Below are 24,541 nucleotides of genomic sequence, written 5' to 3'. Positions count from 1 at the left end.
GATGTCTTAGGAACATTACTTAAATTGGTGAGTACATTCACTACTGAAATTTCAGGGCATGTAGATAATTGAGACAAGATGAATTCCCATGAAGTTCATTGGATTAGCATTTGCTGCCAAAAGAGTTGAATTTGATTATTGTTTTTACAGAAGCGTGTATGTGTTTGTGAAGTTGCTGGTCTGTGAAAACAGTTTGTTCATGTCAGGGAATGATTCTGTAGAGAAGCTTTGCATCTTTTAAACTTAGAGCACAGTTGGTTTTAGAGCATGTTTAAAAACATAATGGGATTGTCAGCATAAAAGATGCATAATTCAAAGCCACACAAGTGGGCAGAATGGCAGCTTGCTGCGTAGGGTGCAAGTATTCAGCTTTGTATTTCCCAGTATACCAAGGCTCAGTGGATTAGACATGAGTTTTATAGAATGCTTACAAACAGACAAAGCCTCCTACATTTCATATAATGCTAAATTCTAAAGTTAAATGGGTAGTCTTTACTGATCTAGATTTGAATTTTAAGTGTTTGTTGTCTTTGCTAGACACCAATTATTGGGAATAAATATGGTGATCAACACAGTGCAGCTGGTAGAAATGGGAAGCCAAAAGTCATTGCTGTGACCCGGAGCACTTCTTCAACTTCCTCAGGCTCCAATTCAAATGCACTGGTTCCTGTCAGCTGGAAGAGACCACAGCCATCCCAGGTACATTGTACCTCAAACACTTTATACATATATTAGAGACAGTGTTTGTAAATGTATTAAGAAAAAATGTATTGAAGGTGTTATTTGAAGTCTGTATTATATCTTAGCAAAGCAGTAAATTAATATAGCTAAAAGCTGATACTGGGAAAAAGTAAAAAAATTTAAGATTCTTTTTAGAGGATATCAATATGCAGTATGACTAGTTGAAAATGTAAATGTTTTATATTTTTACCTGCACCTCCAGCAGCTGCCGTGCTATGTGATTTTCTTTGGTATGTTTTGCAGAGAAGGACTAGGGAGAAATTAATGAATGTGCTTTCTCTGTGTGGTCCAGATTCTGGTCTTCCCAAGAATCCTTCGGTAAGTGGTGATGGTGGTTTGTTTTGGTTTCTGAACTGAACTAGGCAGAATGGTATTGCATTTTTAGATGTTGGTGAAGTTATGAACAGTGGATTTGGACAAGCTAGTTTTGGTTCAGCAATTCACAAATCCAATTGAAGGATGAAGAAAAAAGATCAGAAGTAATGGATTACTATTATTCCTCAAGGACTTCAGTGGGCATGGTTGTCTTGACTAGAAAAGAGAACTGAACTAAATCTCTGTCAAGTCCATTACTTTTGAGAGGTGCTTTTGAGAGAAGGGGTAGCAGTAGCTGAGGACTGCAAGGGTGTTGATGCTGTATTGAAAATATAATAGAATCCATTGAAAATAACCAGTGGATCATATACCTTGAAACATGGTTATTTATGGGAATGTCTTAACTGTTGAGTAAAAATAGGTTGATAGTTTAACTTCTGTATAAAGAACCCCACTGGCATATTATGCTTGATGGTGGTGATGACATTGGCAGCTTTTAAATTAGAGTGGATAGCCTACCTTTGTTATCTAGAATATATTTTTTTATTGTAGGATTGAAGTTCTTTCCTGGGGAAAATATTGGTAGGAGAAGGATCTTGAATCTATTGGAAGAAGCTAAAATAAATAAAAATATATGCCTGAAGGCTGAAACTAATGGTATATAAAAAGTGTATGGAAATAAACAGAGTATTGTCATTTGTGAAGGTTGTAAAGGCCACAGTAGCCCAATATTGGAACCCTCTTAAAGGTGTACAGTCCTTCCACAGAAGTTTGTACCTGAAAACAATATGGTCTGTGTCATGTGGATGGTTATTATGATGGCTTGTTTTTGTTCTTAAATTTGACTGATACTGTGGGTATGAAAGTGAAGTTTGGATGATATATTTTTCTCTCTATTTATACCTTTGTAACTCTTAGTTACATTAAGCAGAGAATGATACCACTAATTTAAAGATGTAGTTTGAAATGCAACTAGTCTTGAAGCAAAGTGTTATCAATATAGGGTTAGTCATGCTGGCTGCCACTAATTCCATTCAGGGGCAGGAAGCAGCATTCCTGATTTTTGGAGTTACAGAATTTGGAAGTTCTTACTTCTGTTTTTACCTATATCTGCAGGTTGTATTTTCTTCCAATGAAGACTTGGAAGTTGGAGATCAACAAACTAGTCTAATTTCAGCAACAGAAGAGGTGATTCAAGAGGAGGAAGTAGCTGTAGAAGACAATACCAGTGAACAACAATTTGGAGTTTTTAAAGACTTTGACTTTTTAGATGTTGAATTGGAAGATGCAGAGGTGAGACCTTGGGGTTTCTTCTGTGTGTTTCCATTTGAGAGCATTTTAAAAATAAGGTTGTGTTGGTGCAATTCTAAGGAATTGGCAGCCCTACTGGCTAATCCAGTTCAGAAGAATTTATGACGTGATGGAGCTTAGATAGGGAAACCTGGGCCAAAAACTTTGCAGGGTTAAGTTGTTGCAAATTATTGGCTGGTTCTGGGGGAAAGAGTTGAGGTTTTTTTGTAGGGATTTATTTGACTTTATCTGAAAGTGAAGTGATATTACAGTGTAAGCCAATGTCAGCCTGAACACCTGGGTATCATGCAGGAGAAAACTTAATTATGGAACAGTGTGTTAAGAAAATACCATAATCATTGTTTCTGATACATTTCTGGATTTTGAGAATTTGCTGAAAGGCTTTTAAAGTAACAAACTGTATACACTATCTCATTATATATAATTGACTTACTCTCTATAATTGCTTGCTTTGACTTCTACATTATATCTGGTATATTGCAGTTCTTATATTTCCTCTACTTCTCCTTCTGTCACAAAGAGAGATGGGAGGTAAAACAAAATTAAGTATTGAAAAATAGTAAAGATTCTGTTAACAACTGTTACTTGTTTCGGATCAATAAAAAGCTCAGACCAGAATTTGGTGAAGCTTAAAAGTATGACTGTAAAAGGACTGGGAAGAAAAAAGTTAAATGCTTTGTAGTTTCTTGCAGTGGTTTTGTTATAGTCTATGCAAAATATTGAATTAGTAATGGAGATTCTCGCTGGTCATGAGTCCACAGGCTACTAAGAATACCTACCTATCAAAACACTGATTGTTCTTCTCTCGATTTATCTAGACCTCTTTACAGGGTCACTTTCCTCCTGCTTGCTGTGTATGGCTTCACTTCAGCCAGTATTTGCACCTTCTAGGAAAAGTACAGGCTCATTATGATCTATTGCATAGATGTACCCACATAATATTCAGACACCATTTCCTGTGTTGAATACAAGTAGTCAAACAGTTCAGAATTGAGGCTCAGTAGTATTAAAACATTATTTTAACACTAGACAAGACTTTGCAGATAGGATTGCAAAATTTGAAAACTTGCTAGATGAAGTTAATGTTTAACTTCATTTTCTGTGCAATTTTAATAGCAGATCATAATTAAGAACAGACAGTTTCATTTTATTACTTGCCTGAATGCAATATGTAGTGCTGTACTAGAGAAAAAAAAATAAGACCACAGATAATACAGATTTAGAGTGTTACATATAAATCATGCACTTAATATAAGAGCTCTGGCTTATTTTTTCACCAAAAAGTATAGAATGTTCCTTATTGCTAATAATTAATGTCAACAGCATGAACTCAGGCTTTTGCATTAACATCTGAGTAATATCCAGATTAAACTTAAGTGCTTCAGCCCACAGTAGTAGCACTTTGTAGTACTTGAAATTATTTTGCTTTGTCATAGCTTTTCATCTTCTTTTGAGGAAAAGAAATCACTAAGAGACAAAGGGATTATAAAATGTTTAGTTTGCATTTTTATTGAGTCATGGTGACTTCTTAAGCTGCCACAAGAGATACTCTATTAAGGCAGTTTTGGAAACATGTTTGGGGTAAATGTGGTGTTTTAGTAACTGTAGACAGGTGAAGTGAACTTCACCATGTTTTCAATATTGCTTAGCTGAGTTGTTGAATGTTGATGAAGTGCCTGAGAAAATCAAAGATCATCATTGTACTCATGAATTAAAATAATAGTGTTTTTAAGATATGGATGTCATGTAGTATGATGGATATTTGAAACCTAAATATCTCAGCTTGAAAATGCAGAAAGATAATGGAACCAGCTATTGGTATTTGGGGTGCACTTCATAAAACTCACACAAAGTAGCTGGTAAAACAGTTAGTGACAACATCATCCTTTTCTACACCCTGTATATAATTATTGTTGATAGTGTTTTGTCAGTTGGATGTGGTCAGTATAGATTCATGTGTGTTAGTTAAAGAACTTCATCAATGTTTGTTGGAACAGTTGCTTTACATGTTACGCTAGAGAAAATGTATCATAAGCATGCTGATTTTATTGTTTTGTCGTCAGTTTGTTTTTTTTTTTTTAATTCCATTAGAAAGAGACATTATTTTAAATACTAGCTTTTTGACTAAAGCGTTTTTCCAGAGCTTGAATCAGTCTTTTACTGTTGGCAAATCCTATGTAATAAAACATTTTTCCCTGGTTCTAGAGTATCTTTAAGTGTTTGTCCTCGTTCTTTCTAATTATATGTGTTTTCCTTTTTGCTAACCAGGAGCTGCAGGTAAGTTGCAGCCTGGTGCCCTGGCTTGTTCATCTGTTGTTGTCTGTGATGTGTTTGTACTTTCTAGTCAGATTATAAAATCAATACTGATATAGTTCTAGATTACATTTTGAGTTACTTTCCAAGAAGATATTCAAAAGAATTCTACTTCCTTTGCCATAGATTTTATTTACAAGGATTTAACAAGGTACTTAAAATTTTAATAAAACTAAAGGGCTGATTGAAACTCTGTTCATGATGCATACAGTGCTCGTGTTATCACTGTCTCATTTGTGTATTAACTTAATTATGTGTGAAACTCATACATACCATGTATGTGCAAACTTTTTTATTACAGGGTGAAAGCATGGACAACTTCAACTGGGGCGTTCGCAGGCGCTCTCTTGACAGCATTGACAAAGGAGACACACCATCCCTTCAGGAGTGTCAGTACTCTGGGAGCACACCCAGCTTGAACTTGACCAACCAGGAGGATACTGATGAGTCTTCAGAAGAAGAAGCAGCACTGACTGCAAGTCAGATACTGTCTCGTTCACAGATGGTAAGTTATTTTTCTGTGGAAGAAATCTGAGAAGGAAAAAAGTTACTTTACCACATTGGTACATAATTTATAATTTTCAATTTATAATTTTAGTACTATATTTATTTTTTAGTGTCTTTACAATTACTGTTTTTTTTTTAAATACAACTACAAAATTGCATCTGTTATATATAAGTGTGTATCTTTGTGGATTTCTAGGTCAAAAAGACACCCCAAGTGCTAAATAAGATCAAGAGTATTAAGTGGTCATATGGGGGTCTAAGTTGTGTTTAAACACAGAAATTACTATTTTAATTATGGATTTTGAAGCCTGTGTACATATAACTTGGGAAAATCAAGAATGCTGGCCCCTCAAAAGTCTCTCTCTGCATTACATAAATGAAATTAAGAAAAAGTCTTGATGAGAAGCAGCTTGATGCATATGTTGCTTTTCAGACTTTAGGCAAAGCTTAAATTAAGTATTAATGTTGCTCCCAACAAAATACTCTGCTTTTCAGTGGTTTCAGTCTAGCAAAAAGAACATCTAAAACAAGAAAGAAAATAATTTTCCTTAAAGGAAAAAGTTCTTTTCAAAGTGAAATGTTGCAGAAATGCATGTGATGCTTGTAATAGTTCTAGTGTAAAGCTGTGAAATTCATAATATGTGAATGAATTAAAATAGCTAACAGTACTGAAACAGCCTATTTCAAAACTAATGGATTCTTTACCTGCAGTTTTTGTTTCCTTTGAAGAATTGTGTTTTTTTCTTTTCTGTCTTAGTTAATCAGTGATTCTGCCATAGATGAAACAGTGTCAGATCATGCTGGTTTATCACTTCAGTCTCAAGATTCCACTAGCAGTGTGGGAACAGAAGAGGTGCTTCAAATCAGAACTGAGACCCCAAGTTTGGAGGCTTCTTCTCTAGATAACTCTAGCAACCAGCTGCCTGAGGTGGGGAGAAATGTGGGCTGGTGCATGGCTGATTTGAGCTCCTTCTAGTTTTAGCAGCACCTTTGGCTTTCTTTTCAACTGAATTTTCATCTGTTACACTGATTAGTTGATTTGCTTTTAATATTTCTAACCTGTTGGCATGTTCTTACAAAATGTTCCCTCAGCATGGAGACTACTTGGATGGACTGAGGGAACTTACCACAGGTTAAAAATATTCTTGAAGGGCTGATTATGATCATTTCATGGTGCAGAATGAAACAGGCTAATATTCAAAATGCTCTTACTTGATATGGTCAGAATCCTTCTTGAGCAACATTTTCTTTCAAATACTTTTTTTATTTCCCTCCCCCTGTCCCCCCCTTTTTGTTTTTTGCTTTCTTTGGGTTGTGATTGGTGCTATATGGGAATAAAACCTCAGGCCAGCTGTGTTAGCAGTTGGTTCCATTAAATAATCCTTTAGAAAGGACTACAGATGCTAGTGGTATACTTTTTTGGAAAGGCCCATGTGGACTGAGACAGATTTCAAGCTAATGGCCGCCTGCAAATCTGTGAGTACTTCAGTTTATTGTGTTTTCAAATGTTTGAATAATTTAAAATTTGAAAAGACACCCTAATTTAAAACCAACCCTCATCTGCTACGATTTTTCTCCAAGTGGCTTCATTTAGATGAACATTTATCTCTTCATTTAAAATTATTTATGCTACTGGAAATCTTATTTTTATTTGCATCATGTTAGCTAATCCCATCTTTAACTATACATCCAGAAAATTAAGCCATTCCTATGTGTATTGGACTAACCAGTGAGTGCACTGTTGTCGCTTAAGAATGAGTATTCAGCCAGCCTGGTTTAAACAATCTACTGACTAGTTCAAGTGACTGGGCTAGTTCAGGTTTCTAAAGGCTCTTGTTTATCTGTTTGCTGCTAGAAAATTTGCTCTTACTAACAGGCAGACCACAGACATAGCTAATATTTAATGAAGAAAACTGTAAGAACAAGAGTATAATAAAGGGGGAGTGGCTGATTTCCTGTGATAAATCCTCACCTTTTAAAGGTGTAATATTGTGATGCTCATAAAGTGCTTTTCCCCACGTTTTCATATTTTCCCATTATGATTATCTATGTTCTTTTTTCAAAAAGTGTTTCATTACACTGCTGTTGATATATTGTCCCAACTGTTGCAGAACAGCTGTGCTTAGATTGTCAAAACAATTTGTTGTCACTTGTGCTCATCTACAGCACCCATATTTGATCCAATAGAATTATGTTTGAGGAAGGACACTTAAAAACTTTTGCCATCTCCATTGCTGGCATGTGGCACATCCTCAGTTGTAACTAATTTTTACATTTTCATAGTTCTTTCTGAGACTGCCCTTGGAATTCATTGTTGTTTTGCAGCTACTTTCATAAGATAACTATACTGATATAATACGGTGAAAACATTCACACAAAAGAGCACTATGGTAATTTTAAAATCTTGAAAACATTTAAACTGGGCTGTAAAATAATTCCATGATTAGGCATCATTCGGAACAAATTGCTGCATATAAAAAAAATACTGCAAGTGCATACATGTGCATTCACTAGATATGATGTGCTCCAGGTTTATTTAGTGTTTTTTAGAATTTGAGACTTGGACAAATACATAGGTTTCTTCAAGCACAATTCTAACACTCAAAGTTATTACTCTACAAGGCTTAGCTGTCTGGTTGGATTTTGTTGCTCAAAAAGAGAGCTGGCTTTATGCCTTTTACTAGAATGAGCTTGAAAATGGGCACACTATTGACTGGTCTTGAAATATTTATGAAACCAGTAAAACTGATTTTGTTCTGAATACATAAACTGTACAACTTGTAGCATAGAGCAGGTGGTTTTTTTCCTGTGCTCCTGTACTTTATATATAAAACTCTTTCAGCACAAGCATTTCATTATATGCTGTCAGTTATCAAAATGCTTTTAATATAAATGAGTATATATCAAAGTTTATGTAAGACAATATGGGAAAAATTGAAGCTAATTTTCACTAACAGGACTGTGCTGGTTAGATGAATTGAGTTCCTTGTTTGTCTCATAGGGTTGCTGTATTTAAATTAATAGTTTACTTACATGTATTTGGCTGATTCCTAGAAAATATAAAAAAAGATAGTTCACATTCCACTTCTCAGACTTCTGAGAAGAATAATTTTGTTCAAAAATAAGTTTTACAAGCTTATGTATATGAAAGATTCTGACTAAAATGATTCTCTATTTTACTCACTTGCACTGTAGATTAGTGAGGGAGTGGCTAACTAGAAATAATTTTCTTAATGCTCTGTGGCATATATAAATCACCTTTTTAAGATACTTAAGGAATATTCATACTGGTGGTAATGTCCAGTGACACACTGAAAAAAAAATCAGGAGTCATGGCACTATGAAGACTTAAACTTGGCAGTAAATTTATTTACTAATAATAAGCATATTTTCAAAAAATGTATCTGTCATTTTTACATTTACCAGTCATGATCTGTGCAACTCTGTATCCTGTATTAACATCTATGACAGAAATAGACCATTGGTTCAATCCAAATTATTTTGTTGAGGTTTTGTAAAAGTGTCCTGCATTCCCATGTGCCTCAGCTGCTCAGTAGGACAAAATTACTCTTGTGAAAAGAAATTCCAGATTTTGCTTTAACAAAAGTGGCATAAGAAGTGAAGTCATTATCTGTGTCAAATGGCAGCAGTGTCACATGGAGGAGTACCATAGTCAAAGTGAGATTTGGTAAGGATCACTGTGAAAGAAAATTACATGATTCTGTTTAAAACTGAATTGTCTTTTCTAATTTGTGTACAGTTATTTGATCTGTTTCAACTGATGAAAACCATGAAATGATGTGTACACTTAGAGGCTGTCCAAAGGTTCCTTTGGAAGTTTTGGATATGCCAGTGGAGGAAGACTGGCATACTAAGAATGAAAATATGTGATAATTTGTGCCTTTAGGAAATAGCAAGTGTTATTTTTGTTCCACAGAGGAATCCAATATAAAGGTTTCAAATTAATTTATCATAAATGAACTGAATCTTAATTCGTCTGTTCAATATGGTGATGTTAATGAATATAATAATGCTAATGGAGGAAGGGAGAAAGGGTCATTCTAATATTACCTACCTGAGTTTAATTATCCTCTCTCTCTAATTGCCTGTTAATGAAAACCTACATTTAGAGATTCAGGGTAAAACAATTAAAGATGCCCATATTAGCAGTAATGGCAAAATAATAAAAACAGTGCAATGTCCCTTTCCATTACACTGTTACTAAGTAGTTATGCTTCAGAAATTTGTTAAAATGGAGAGTGGAAAGAAAAAGAAATATTCTGGTACTTGCTCTGGACTCCAAAAGCAAGCATGATGCATTCATTTTAATCCTTACTTAGAAAAGTAAAATGTGAAGTCTTGGGTTTGTTTGATTTCAGTAAGGTTCAGGCTGTTTGCACATTTTTCTGTCAGTATTCTCTAACAGATTTAATTAAATGTATTTGAGAAATTGAATTTGCTCTAAATAAGTCACATTCTAGGATATTAATGTTTACCAGATGTTTATAAACATTGCAAATAGGATGTCTATCTTTGCCCAAGTAAAACTCTGTGAACGAGCCAAAGACCTGAAAGTAAATATTTGTAAATAATCTTTTATAACTGTTACTTTACTGTAACAAAAACTGGTAAGAATACATAGGCCCTGACAGTAATACTAATAAATGGATGTGTGATTCACAGGAAGGCAGTTCAGCAGTAAGGGATGAGCAGGTTAGCACTGCTAGTGAAGACACTGGGTCGTACCTACTGCATGAGCAGCAAGACTGTCTGGTCTGCCACGAATCTCTGGAGCTGGAAGAGACCCCAGAGCTGGTAGAGGCAGCAGCTCCTGAAAGCTATTCTGAATCTGTCTGTGAAGAGGATGTCACTCTTGCTTTGAAAGAGCTGGATGAGAGATGTGAAGAAGAAGAAGCTGACTTCTCTGGTTTGTCTAGGTAAGATTAATACTGATTATAAGGGACAGAAATTACATGTTATCAGTGCATCATCAAACTGGCTTTTCTATGGTATGGAGATTTCCATCAATCCCATAAATATGAAAATATTAAACTATGGTTTGCATTTGTGAAATAATAGTTGATCAGTTTTGCCATTAGAGCAATTAAACCCAGTAGTTTTTTCAGCAGTTGTTGCTGGTACAAGGAAAACAGTTGTGCAGGAAAATATGAGAATTCTTGAATAAAAGAAATTAGCACTTTTCTTCACCATCAGTAGGACAGAAATATGAAAAATCAGCTGCAAACAGTATAACAGAGTAAAGCTCTTTAACTGCTCTGACATAGCAGCACCCAAAGACATGAAAAAACAGGGGGAAAGGTTGGGGTTATTTTTAATCAAAGCTTCTGTAGAAGTCAGGTCAGTTTGTCTTTGGATTTGCTCAAGGGTTATTTACATTATTAAGGTTCATAAGTCTCCTGTGTATTTCTAAGGTATTTTAAACTAAAACAACTTTTTTTTTCATTTTAATATAGAGAACAAAAATAACTATTGAAAGGAAGAGTTAAAGTTCATCCTAGCTGGTTGAGTCAGATTTAAAGTGAAACTTTCAGTCCCCTGGAAGTAACAGTCTAAGAAGGAAGGAAAAGGAACAAGAAACACCAAACAAACAAATAAAACCCACAAACCAAAACAAAAAAAAATTCAAATTGTTCATAGACTTGTTCATATTTAAAATTTGTTCAGAAGTTTAGATTGAATAATGGAGAGACTTGGTATATATAAGAACATTGACTTGACATCTGTTCTTTCAGAGAGATCTCTTAAGGAGGCTTTTTCAGAAAAGAGCACAACAGGAGATATAAAAGAAGTTGGTTGAGAAGGTTTTACTAGGAGAGGCAGAGAAATGTGACTCTTGTGATCCCATACATGACCTACTGCACTAGGCCTTGTGAGAATTCAAGGCTGGTACCAGTTAAGAGCAGTTTAATTCCAATTTGCAACTGAACAATCCCTCATGTTTTATTTTATTTACAGTAAGCAAGCAAATGAAAAATCTCATAGCTCTAGTCTAAAGAGTGACAGAAGTGATAGGGTTGGTTCGCTAGTTAGGAAATATTTGAAAATCTTTTTTGAAGCTTTGCTTTGAGATGATAATCAAAAGGAATTGGTCTTAACTTTTGAGATTTGTGCTACTAAAATGAAGATGTCTAAAACCAGCACCCATACTTCTTGTTTAGGACATGTTTAAGTCTTGTTTAAGATGTACTTAGTGCTGCTGTGAATGAGGCAGTTGTCATGGAAAACTGTATGTGATTTAAAAGATTATTTTAATAAATTATCTGAGTACTTGGAATCCTTTGATGCCTAATGGCAAGTACGGCAGCAGATTCCTCTGTGAACAAAGGCCTGTTAAATTGATTGCCCATAAAAATGAAAGTGTTTCGATCTATCTCCATTTGCTTATGTTTCTCAAGACAGTTATGAAGCACTGTTACATTGCTAAATGAGCTCTTGTGCTTCCCTTAAGGAAGGCTAAAACTTGTTACAGATATTGGTGGACCATCTGTTCAGATCAATAAAAATTTGAAGAACGGTATATTACTTCAGTCATTTGGGGCAAGAAAAAAAAGCCTGTTTCTAAGTGGTGTACATATATATAGGGGTGTCTATACCTATATATAACCTCCAGATAGTTCTTTGTAGTTCTGTGCAGAACTGACATGTTGTAGTAAATTTTGGAGAGTATAAGCAACTTTTATTGTATTGCAGTAGCAACACGTTTTGATTGTTTACTCTTTTCTTGGCTCATAGTTACCTTAATTGATCTGTTATTTATTTTACAAAATGCTGTTTGGAATCCAGAATTCTTGTTTTTCTCCTTCTTGCCAAAATGAAGGTGTTTTTTTTCCTAAAGAGTTTGCTGAGGAGGTAATTTCTGTTACTTATTGTTTGTAGCCAAGATGAAGAAGAACAGGATGGTTTCCCAGAAGTGCAGACTTCCCCTCCTCCTTCCCCATTTCTTTCTGCCATATTGGCAGCTTTCCAGCCAGTGTCCTACGATGATGAAGAGCAAGCCTGGCGCTGCCACGTCAATCAAATGCTGTCAGATACAGATGGGTCTTGTGCTGTCTATACATTTCATGTCTTCTCAAGGTTGTTTCAGGTCAGTGAATTCTCTGTGTATGTTTGCTCATCTGAAATGCTTTACTCCTACTTCTGAAACTATTTTTCCCCTTGAAGCTGCAAAAGCCTCAAGATTATGGTGGCAAGAAGCTTTAGAAAGCAAAATAAAAGCATGCCAGAAAAACACATTGCTAAACTGATGTTACACTGTCATATTCTATTTTTCCATAGGATATCTGCTGTATTCATTGCCTTTGAGTGAACTTGCTCAGAAAACAAACAAAAATTGAGAAAAGCTCAAAAAAATCAGTTCAGTGTTTCTTGCAAGCTCTTAGTCTGGGTTGTGTCCCTTCTTTTATTTTCTGAACATCCCTCAAGTTCTCTGATGATTACAGAATTAATGTCTTTCTCCTGGTTTTTTTTTGTGGGAGTCATTATTATGGGATCACAGCATGACAGACATTAATGAATTTATCTTGCATCTGTCTTGTGAGAAAAAGGTTTCTTTCTGCAAAGAAGTAATTGAAACACGAGGAGATCCACTGGAGCTGGATGATTCAAATGCCTCTCTTTAACTATATTTACCTCACAGATCAGCTCTCCAACACAAAATGTCTATGGCTTAATTTTTCTGGTTTCCCCTATATGTAGGGGGTGAGTTTTTTACATTTTAAAAGTAATGATTTTTTGCAAATTTCTATGGGGTAGAATAAGTATAATTAATTCATTTTATGTACAGGCAACGTGCCAAATGAGCTAAGAGAACATTCAGGACAAGATCTCATGGCTCCAGCCCTTTCTTGTATCTCTAACATTAATTTTGCTTGCTGTTTGGCATATAATAAATTTCTCAGTGAAAGTCCCACACTAGCACATATTTTATCCCATATGGGTAGTAACTTAAATGTGAAAAATTCATACTCTGCCTTTCCCATAGAATAGTTTGTTTGCACATCTATACCATTTTCCATCTTATGGTGAGCAATGTTGCACTGTGGCCATGAAATTTGTTACAGGTTGTAGATTTTTGTCTTTTTGCTTCATGTGGACATCAGGGATTTGTTTTGTCCCTATTATACCAAAGCTTAACTGCAGTTGGTTTTCACACATTCATTCATTTCCTGAAAGTGGTAAAACAAGAGCTCATATTCTCTTGTGCTTATTAATGAGGGAGCTAGGAAGAAGGATGAAACTTGTCTTAACAGATGTAAAGTTGGATAATCTGCACAACAGTGTTCAAGCATGGGCAAATAATGTTCCTGAGGAGTTGTTACTGGGTGCAGAGAAGGGTTAAAATGATCAAATGATACCTGGGAGACCTTGTTTGACTGGACCTTTCCATTTTGCCTTCCTGCTCTTTCCTGTGTTTAACTTTGCAGCTGTCTGCATAATCTTTATACAGTTTTATTCTACATGTAACTTCCAGGATTAATGAAATAGTACACAGCAGAGTGCAGTGTTACATTAGGCTAAGCTGACAGTCTGCATAATCAAACATGATAAAGGACTGATTTTTGAAGAAGGTAGAAACCCTGCAGGAGGTAGTTTTGGACACAGATTGTACTATGCAGGTCGCATACTGACTCATAAAACTCTTGATTTTCTGCAATACAAACACTTGAAAATAAATTGAACTATCTGTACTGTGTAAAGGCAAATAGTCATCTACCTATACTGAAGCTAGAGGCCTACATATGAAAGGAGTAATTGTCTTTATAGGTACTGGCTGGTTTTATTGATTTATTGCATTTTCCAGAGCTAATTTTACATAACTATTCAGAGAAAATTATGTATTAGTTTGTCATTTAAGGAAAAAATATGTGATGGAAACTTGTCAGAATGGAAATTTGCTCTGAAGTTCTTACCTAAAAGCCAGAAGAGTAATAAAAACACAATGTAAGATAAATGTTTTTCTGATTTGACTTCTAGACAATTCAAAGGAAGTTTGTATCTATAACAAATGATTCAGTCAGCTTTCTTGGTGAAAGTCTACAGCGCATTGGAACAAAGTTTAAAAGTTCTCTGGAAGTGATGATGTTGTGTTCAGAATGTCCAACAGTCTTTGTGGATGCAGAAACGGTAAGAATCTCAAACTTGCACTTTGGAATATCTGTCTGCTTAAGTGTTTCATGTAACATACAAAATGATGTTTTAATATGTGGAAAAAAAGAAACTCTTTGAAATCAGAAGGGAATTAAAATCTAGTGTGGTCACTGTGTATGATAAACACTGGAAACCATCAGTGAGGAATACACTTTCTCAAAAAATAGACTCCAGCTGTAACAGTGAACAGTAAGGAATCTTACTGATAGTAGAAACCATTTTAATTCCCTTACTGCTCTTTACCTTCCCTGCTTGTTCATATTTATTCTATGTTCTCTGCACAGGTAAGAAAAAGGAAGACTACTTATCTAGCAGCAACTTTGCCTTTTTATATTATATTGTTTTATGTATACATTCAGTGATGCATGAGAAGAACATTCTTGCTACACATATACAATGAGAAGACTTGGAATTATTTGTTGTCATGCATGTTGAAATCCTGGTTATAATAGATACTAAACCAAGAAGTCAGCTCAATATTTAGCAGCAGTCAAAAAAACCCCTGTGCTAGAATTGTCAAGAAAGGAGACAACAAAACAGGAAACATCACTGAGTGAATGTACATATTCCCAGTATACCTACATCCTGAATTTTGGGGGCAGTTTTGGTCCTCTGCTCTCAGAGCAAAGGTAGTAGCATTGGAAAAGATAAAAGAAAGATCACAAGGATCATGAAATATATACATGTAATATATTAGTTTGTAGGCTATGATTTTTCACCCTTTAGAAGACAAATCTGTCCACAGATGTCTTATCATGGATAAGTGATATTAATTACTTTATTTTTTGTCTTAACTGATGTTAAGGGTGATCAAATTAAGCCTACAGTGACTTACAAAATTTACAGAACCAAGGTCCTTCATGTGATACATAATCAAACTGTGAACTGCTGTTACTTTTTATGGTTCATGTTCATGTTTTCAAAAAGCCACTAAAGAAATTCATGGAAGAAGTAGCCCTTGGGCAGATCCTTTAATATGCAGAACAACATGTTGACAGAAGCTAAGAAAGCACTCTGGGGCAGGTGGAGCACCACATGTTTGCCCTTCTTTAAACAACTGCCATTAGACACTGACTGCTGCAGGGCTGAGGCAGGTGGATCTTTGGCCTTCATACCCAGTGTGAGACACTTCTCCTGACCTGCTTTTATTCCCTTGGTACTAAGGGGCAACTCTTTCTTAAGCTCTCACTTAAGAATATGAGGACTAAAAAAACATGATACAGATAGTGCATTTTAAACCTGGGATGTTTTTTTGTTTTATTTATGCCACTTTAAAAGCAGTAGAGATTTACCAAAAAATAAATTGATTTGGGATAAGAAGCCACAAGAAGAGTTACACTAGTGCCTAACTAAAACAGCATGTATTTTAAAATACAACAACAAATATATATAAACTCAAATATAAAAAGGAATAATAAATATAGCACACAAATACTTGTGTGTGTGCATGCACATACACACATTAGTGTTGTTATATTGACAAATACTGTATAAAAAAATCTTTCCTCTCCAAATAATTTAAGTGAAATGAACCTGCTTGCCAGATTAATTCTCACTGATAAAGTACAGAGCTCTTAATGTGTGCGAGGGTTGACCAGTGTGAGGGAGGAAACATCATGCTAAAATACTTTTATTACAGGAAGTTTCAGGGGAAGAGGTATTTAAAAACCTAAGTGAAAATAAAACTTCTGGGAGAAATTGTGTGGAAGAAAGCTGAGGTAGCAGTCCCTAAGGGAAAAAGAGATTCTGAAACCATGTTAAAGGAGGCAGTCATTACTAGTAGAAAATTCTTCAAATATCCAATGGACCCTGCTTTGACTGAGTCCTGTTTCTTACAGACTGAGAAGCTTTTTCTGTTGGTGTAATTTGTATATTGAGCAAGGCAGGTAACCCTTGGTGAATATTCCTTAGGCTGCTACAGGAACAATCCAGCAGCAGTATCTTTCCTTCCTTCTACAGGCTGTTCATGTCACAAATGGCATGTGCCCATCTAATTCTAATTTGTTTGTTTTTCCAAATATGATAGTGCAATTCTGTATTATGTAATTGAGGTAGCAGACTGTATGGATCATAGTCAGATGTTACATGACTACAGAGTTGATTGCTTTTGTCTTCCAGCTACTGTCTTGTGGCCTGCTAGAAACATTGAAGTTCAGTGTTCTAGAGCTCCAAGAACACTTGGATACCTATAATGTCAAAAGAGAGGCAGCAGAACAGGTGAGTGAGTCTCTTACATCTCAGAACAAAAATATTAGAATCTACTCATCAAGAAAATGTTGCAGATCCTTATCTTTCATCACAGGCATCTAAAGGTAAACTGTGGGAAAACACAAAATAAAATCCTGTTTCCTTTTCATACTACTATGTAGTAGTATCTATGTATAATCTGAACCTGAGGGATTTTTTCTTATGTGTAATTCATTTTTGTTACACATGTTTCTGAAATTTATTTTTAATATATAACAGTGCACAAATCTACTAACAGGAGGAAAAGCACATTCCTAATTTAAAAGTCCTCTTTTAAAAATATTTAAGTATTTCTAACAAGAATATCAATAAATAATGTTTTTTTTTAAATTTAGGTTCTGCTTATTTTATTAGACTAGGTATTTTTAAGACATTTAGATTAAGACGTAGATTAAGACATTTACAAGTAACTATCTTTATGGAATTCCAAGGATTAACACCTACAGTATTCAAGGATAAGGTCAATATATTAACAGGAATCAAGAAAGCAGTGCATTTATCCTAGTACAGATACTGACTTGTTTAGCTGAATAATTCTTTAGACTTCTTTTTGGTGACTGAATCTCCACTGACAGTAATGAGAGTTATATAGCTGTGTCACACAGAGACATGTAAATTTAGGGCTCATCTTACAGCAGGATCTCATTGAGGAGATGTTTATGTGTTGTTTAGAATAATGCAGTTTAGATTTCAAGGTAAATGCTAGTGGAAAAGTTACATTCTTTTTCCAAAGTAATGCAGTTCAGAAGTTGAACATTTCTGTAGCAAGGGTCTGTATATTTGGTTTTGTGAACCTGTGCATGAAGTTCAGAAAGTAAAATACTGACACAGGTAAGATTTGTATTTCAAGACCCAAAACAAAACATGGATCTACAATCAGTTTTGCAAATAGAGGGGGAGAGAGAGAGAGAATACATGGGGATTTTGTTGTAGAGATGATTATTCCTAGGAAAATTGAACACTCTGTAGTTTATTCATCTCAGCAACCTGTGAGGCCATGACAATGGCAGTATAGTGACACAAAACAGAACCAGAATTCAAGCCATGATGCCTTGGCAGAGCTATATTTTGCAGCAAAGTGGCTCCATGTTTCTTGATCATGCTGAGTTTATTAGGAAATGATGGCCTTTGCCTTGTGAAGATTGCTGACAGCTCATCTTTGAATAGACCAGACATGCACTTTTTTGTGGAAAGATCTCAAAAGAAATGTGTTTTCCTTGAAACCAATGCTGAAGTATGCCACACAGCACTGTGAATGTAGATAAACTCTTGGCAGGACCCAGGCCATGTTTGCCCTGCTCTGTGGTAATAACAATTTATTTGATCTAATATAATGAGCTACATTTTGCCATGTAGGCTTAATCAGAAACAAAGTGCTCATCTTATGACTAAGATTATTTTACTCAATGTAATATTTAATGTCTGGCAATCTCCAATGCATAATGCTATCAGCACTCCTATGAGAGCATAATGTATTTCATTCCTCCTTTAGAGAGCAGCCCTGAGGCACAGAGGGTGTAACTGATTTTCCCTATGGTCAGACAGGAAGATTCGTGACAGAGTAAAAAGGGACTTGTGTGTGTAATTAGGATGACTATCCAAACATGGAGGAATTTTACATCAACTCCCCATTTAACATAGTTTATCACAGCAATAACCAGTGGAATATTTTTGTTGATTTGTCAAAGTATAACATATTACAATTACATCCCTTTCAGATTGCCACGAATTCACTAAAGGTATTATTATCTAATTTTGCACTGCCACATTTCATACTGACATAAATCCATGCTGGATATTAAGAACTTCTTTGTATTTTATTTTACTAGGTAAACAAATACAAGTATCAGTTTGATGGCCTCTGTCATGATATCATAGTGAAAGAGTTGTTTTTTCTGTCAAAAAGGGAGTCCAGTAACATGTTTCTGTAGTCAGCCTGTCTTCTCCCACAGATTTGTGAGTGACTGGAGCAGGAACAAGGTTCATAGGGTTAAAAGGATTGTTCTGAAACAACTGAGACCATTTTATCAGGGTTTTATTTTTATTTAATCATTTATAAATAAAAAGAAGCAGTACTGAGAAGGAAGAAACTTTTAGCTTTGACCAGTCATCTCTGACTCTTGATAGCACATCATTTAGACAATATAGTGCATCATTTAGGTGGTTATTGAGCACATTAATTTAGAAGTAGTGACTATCTCCAATAATTTACTTTCCTAAAACATTTTAGAAGTGTTTCTTTAGTTGTTGGCCCTCTCTTTCTAAGGTATGTCTTATATTAAATGTAAATTAAGAATCTTCTTAGCTATGTCTTAGATCCATGTTTTGTTGGTTTCTTAATCTGTCCTATTAAACAAAGTATAGGAAATGATTGAACAAGACTTCCTCAAGTCAAGTCTGAATTTCTGTTGTTACACACATAGCTGTGCTATGTATCCTACTAAATCTGAAAGTATTAAGGCAAAATGCTTAATCAGCTTAATGAAGGAGACCCTTGCTTTTTTCTAAGAAACACACAGAAAAAATGACCAAATTTAGTGGTTGGGCTATTGAATAATAAAGTAAATAAAAATTATCAGATATTTAAATAAATGTAATTTGCATGATAGTCTGTCCTCTAGAATCAACCACTGGAAGAATCTGTATCTTAATTTCTTTAATGAAAAACTGTTGTTTTAACTTTATCCTAATAGATGTTTGTCACTCTCAGTGCTGTGTGGTGTACAGGCATTCACATTAATCAAATTGAGAAAGTAAAAGGCTTGGGCTGCAGTTGCATGAAGCTTTTACCTATGCACCAAGAAAGGTACTTAGAGTGTACAGGCTGTTTAGGGTGTAATCTGGCAAACCAGCCTGTGCTATGACCAAGACCAACCCCAAACTTCCCTGTGTTATGCTTTCATCAACACTTTGTAGGAGATACATGGAGGAAACACTAATAGGTACAAAGCAAACACATAAAGAAAGTTATTCTGTCACACTATTCCCAAAGAAAAAAAAGTAGACCTTTCTACCATGCTGAATATACATTCTGTAAAAATTCTTAACAAATTAATTTTGTTGCCTTTTTGTAGCTATTGTTCTATTTTCTTGCAAGGGAACTGCTTAAATTTCATGTATGTATTAGGGACAAAGATACTGAATCAGATACATGTAATAGAAAATACAAGCTTATACACACAGCATTCTAGGCACACCCATTATTCAGACTGGTTCTAAAATTTTTTAGAAAGATCTTAGAAGAATTTTGAAAATACATACTAGCTTCCCAATTGCTGATGCTGTTTTTTGCAGTACAAACCTATTGTGTCGTCCCTGATAGAGGCTGTCTGATAAAGAGAAAAATGAGATTTGCTGTGGATGTTGGTATCCATGTCACTAATTGAAACTGACACTGCAATGTTCAGAGAATTCCATTTCTCCTCTTGATGAGCACACAGGCCTAGTTAATTCACTAAGTAACCTTTATTAAATTGAGCAGATGGGAAATCACATTTTTCTTTTTCTTGCATCAGACAAAGGTTAGAAAAAGGTCACAAGATTCCCTCTGAGATTCAAGATACCAGAATTTAGCACGTGAAGTATGCTAAATTATTCTTCCTTGGATGTGTAGAGCCTATTCTTAATTTCAGATGATATTATGGATTTTAGCTCAACATGATGCATTCCCATCTCAGTAATACCCTTGCTTGCAGTTGTTTGCACTGTACAGAAAAATTTGTATCAATGGGGTGATCAGGCTGTATTGCCCAAAAAGAACTTATTTGATCCTATAAATGTTTTATTAGTAACACAGATATTCATGTGAATGCCAGTACACATGGAGGTTATTTTTTGAGAAATTTGCTTTGTTGGTTAAAGGTAGAAAAAGAGACTGCCCACTGAAATTAATAAACTTGTTGTCTGCTATAGGAACTGGAGTTAAATGTAGCCCTGAGGGGAACCTGCAGGTTTGCATTGTGTAATGCAACAATATTTCATCTCCTTGGTTTATATGAACTGGAGGTGATGCTAAACTCCCACTGGAGAATTTGAGTTTTTTTCATTCCATCCTGCAAACCTGAACTTAGATCTACTTACACAGGAGAGCTCTATTTCCTTCTGTTTCTAAAGTAGTCCCAATAAATGTAAAGGCTTATTCTCTGATGTCAATTAGTGCTATATTTTTAAAGGCTGATAAATCACATTGGTGTAAACCTTGTGTAGAAGGTAGAGAAAGGGATGTTTCTGCTTCCACCCTCATACATTTGCCTGTGACAGTATAAATTCAGTCATGGGTTAGTATTTATGCTGAAGTGTACTATCTCCATCTTGGGTAATGAATGCTACAGGAAATAAAAGCTACAAAGTGATATATCAGAGTGCATATCATCACTGCAAACAACATTGGTAAGCTATTTATTTCATACCACAGTTTCTTACGTTATCTGAGAACGTACAAGACAAAGTGTCTTAAGCAGTTTTTTCAGTTTGCTATTTCAGAAGATGTTCAATGTTGTTTATATTTATTTTGCAGTGGCTAGAAGACTGCAAAAGGACATTTGGTACTGATGATGGTATTCATGGGGCTAACACAGATGCCCAGGTAGGTGTATGTCATTTGTGAGTCTCAGGATATGAGATTAAAAATCAACTTTATTGCACAAAAATTCCAATATTTGTAGAGAGATTAAGAATGTATGAAAACCTTTTCATTTCAGTTATCATCCTATCTTTTGAAAGCTCAGAGTCTCATGAAGTGGCAATAAAAATGGGTCTTCTTAATAAAAACTGGCAATCTGTCTTGGATTCTAGACTTAATAACACTGAGTAGATAAGCAGGCCAGATACCATCTGTGTGCCAGCCAGTCTGCTTTTCAGCTGCTGTTTCTAGAAGGAAAAAAAAAAAAGATTAAAATTCTGGTTATATGCTCAGGTACATTGTCTACTTAAAAAGTTCTATTGAATTTAATATATTTAGTGCTATAGAACTACCTAAGAGCTTTCTGGAGCCAATATTTGGGTGAGAAGTAACAGGGAGTAAAGTAGCAGTATAGCAAAAAGCTCATGAAACACTTCTGTCAAAATATCATCTAACTATAGATTAAGTAACCATTAATATTAGTTGAATATTTTGTATGTATTTGCATGGCACTCATCCATGTTTAATATTACTAATTGCTATAATAAGTGATAGCCTTTCCTGAAATGGACTAGGACTGTTTTGTTTGTTTGTTTTTTTAATAGAATAGCTGCATAATAGTGATACAGTAAAAAAAAGCAGATACAAACATCAATATTAGTAGGTACAAGGAGTCTGCAATCGAAGTACTGTGGTAAGGACAGTGAAAGATGTATGAAAAACTGAAGGTAGCAGATGAACTTACCTTTTCACAATGACAATTTGACAAAAATCTCAAATCCCAGCTGAGAAAGGATGAATTTTATTTCTTTTATTCAGTTGAACTATTCATTGATCCACTTGGTCATGTTTATGCTGCTGAAGATGTTTACTGTGTCTTTGGACTATTTCTTCTTTTATACAGTTTTCTTTTGCTGTTCTTCATATATGTACACATGTTTGGGGCTTTTTAATTCAATCACAAAATTAACCTGAATTTTTAGAGTAGTTAAACGTGGTAATATAATGTTAATTTTTATACTGCATTGAAGTTGCACATTTTTTAAAAAATCAAGTGAATAGGCTTTGGTAATACAAAACCAGCAAAATAACTTGCTACTATTTGAAAGGACTTTATCTTGCCTATGAACACATACTTTAGTGTATTTTACACTAAGTATACATGTTTGTATACTGACTGGTATATCTTTAGAAATAGATATTTACTATGACAATACAGTAAATGCTGTATATGAATTAAATTTAAAATAGCATTTTATGTATTTCAGTCCATAGTTATAATTTTGTTTACATACACCAAGAAATTTTTCTAAGATTTAGTTGTCAGAACAGAACCATTCTTACCATGAATGTAAATGTTACTGTTCCTATTGTGTAGGGGAAACTAAGAAATGGAAGACATGCAGGCTTTCAAATCACTTGTACAGAAAGAATCCAAGATTCCCTGGCAAGGCAGTTTGGCCTGTTCTTCCCTGTTTCTGCAGGGTTTGAAGATGGCCTCTGAAAAGTAGTTTGAGACCTTATTATTACTTGTGGGGACTTGTTTTGATTTTGGTTTTTAATCCTAGCCTGCAAGGGTAACATGCTGGTAATTCTTCAAAAGTCCTTGTAAATGGAGTGTGAGGCTGCTAAGTCTAAGCAGTCAACTAGTTAATGCTAAAAATGTGTAAGTGTTGTCTTGCTCAGGAAAACAGATATTTTTCATTCACTAACACAAATAAGATTTTCTTACTAATTTTTAGCACTGTGGTCCATGCAGCTAAGGAATAGCGAGATTAATTCTGTTCTGGCTTGTGCATTGCCAGAAGACTTGCAAGTAAATCTAATTATTCAGTTCTTGCTATTAGTACACGTAAGCCTGAAAGAATGCATCTGGACTCTGGCTAGACTGTTTCTACAGGACATGCAGGTAGAAAAATCAGATTATTTCTCAAGTAAGCACGTATGTGAAAGACTCTGAAGCAGTACAAAGCCATTTTTAAAGGAAAACCTCCCCTGAATTTTTAAAAGGTAGCTATCATGTGTTTTGGGGTAAAGGGATTGATTATGGCTTACAGAAATAATGAGACTTGGCTTTAAGAACACTAGAACTTAATGACTAAAATGATTAAATAGTCAATCCTGCCATTTCTCAAAATATGATTCTCTGTGCTTCATTAAAGTGAGTTATCTAAGTCATGTTGACTTCTGCAGTTCAGGATCTTATGTCATCAGTGTTCTGTGCATCAGAAATACAGTAATTGTGCTGAGTATATAATAGCACAGAGTGCAGAATGAAAATATACACTGTAACAAAAACATGCAATGTTTACAACCTGGGAAGCACATGGTATATGACATACCATAACATCATGTACAGCTATGTGCTTTGTAAAGCTCAGCTGCTTCTGTCTATTGGGAGTCAGACATCTGCTGCATTCTCGTATGTTTTGCTCTCAAGCACATGCTGTGATTCCAATGGGGCTGTCCTGTGCAGGGCCAGGAGCTGGACTTGAGTGATCTTTGTGGGTCCCTTCCAGCTCAGGCTATTCTATGATTCTGTTTGCTATGACTACTGTACATGCCTAAATGCTATCAATACTCTCAGTGCTGTACAAAGCACAGGAGTAGCAAAGTTAACATCCTAACATGCCTAGCATGGCACATATTTTCTGACTGCTTCTCTCCCTATCCCTCTTCCCCAAACATTTTTTCTGAAATGGCTTGTAAAAACCAAGTGCAATTACATTACAGAAATCTCTTGGAGGTGATGAGAATCTAGTTTAGCAAAGCCAAAAATTTCTAAACTGATTCAGAATCCAAATTAACCTTGCATCTCCAATTTTAAAATGAATTATTTTTGCGTCAACTATTGTGATTCAGAACAAGTAAGAAGCTTTGTACTGATGATCAGATCTAAGTGTCTTTGATTTTGATTACCTTAAATTTGTGCCTCTTTCAGACTACACAATGTATAAAGACCAGCCAGGTTTGTAAGAGTGTTATTCATGAGACAACAAATACTTTTTATCTTTAGTTATAGCAGCAAGTAATTTTACATTAAATTCAGCCTGTTAATATTTTTTACATTTAGGTTATATTTGGAGCATGTTACTTGTATTTCTTCCTCCATTTTACCTGGGACATCTTTTACCCTAATTAAAATTATTTCCTACACTAATTCTTGCTCTTTTTTCTTTCTTTGTATTTTTGTGACCTGCTCATCTTCTTGCTTAGCAAATGGAAATTCTAGCAGTAAGTGACAGTTCTTGATTTATCAAATACTTAACCATGCCAGTCACCAAACTGGTCTCCATCTGTCTTGTCCATTTGTGAAAT

General features: G+C 35.0%; 1 protein-coding gene across 10 annotated transcripts in view; it reads left to right on the top strand.

Annotated features, from left to right (window-relative positions):
* FRYL (FRY like transcription coactivator) overlaps nt 1–24,541 on the top strand; it is a 158,657-nt gene that overhangs the window by 129,688 nt on the left and 4,428 nt on the right. For 8 of the 10 annotated variants that reach the window (XM_079305556.1, XM_079305555.1, XM_079305557.1 and 5 more), the window contains 11 exons: nt 538–699; nt 985–1,059; nt 2,173–2,349; nt 4,982–5,185; nt 5,945–6,115; nt 9,871–10,124; nt 12,085–12,292; nt 14,182–14,331; nt 16,474–16,572; nt 21,119–21,187; nt 24,440–24,457. In XM_079305556.1, coding sequence (XP_079161682.1) covers nt 538–699; nt 985–1,059; nt 2,173–2,349; nt 4,982–5,185; nt 5,945–6,115; nt 9,871–10,124; nt 12,085–12,292; nt 14,182–14,331; nt 16,474–16,572; nt 21,119–21,187; nt 24,440–24,457 — 1,587 coding nt within the window. Of the gene's footprint in view, nt 1–537; nt 700–984; nt 1,060–2,172; nt 2,488–4,981; nt 5,186–5,944; nt 6,116–9,870; nt 10,125–12,084; nt 12,293–14,181; nt 14,332–16,473; nt 16,573–21,118; nt 21,188–24,439; nt 24,458–24,541 lie in introns of those variants that run through there. The other 2 variants (XM_079305551.1, XM_079305549.1) reach the window with 2 other exon arrangements.

The sequence above is a fragment of the Erithacus rubecula genome (genome assembly GCF_903797595.1).
Source record: "Erithacus rubecula genome assembly, chromosome: 5".
NCBI classification, from domain to species: Eukaryota; Metazoa; Chordata; class Aves; order Passeriformes; family Muscicapidae; genus Erithacus; species Erithacus rubecula.
Note: the sequence above shows the minus strand (reverse complement) of the source record. Positions and strands in the feature narration are given on the sequence as shown.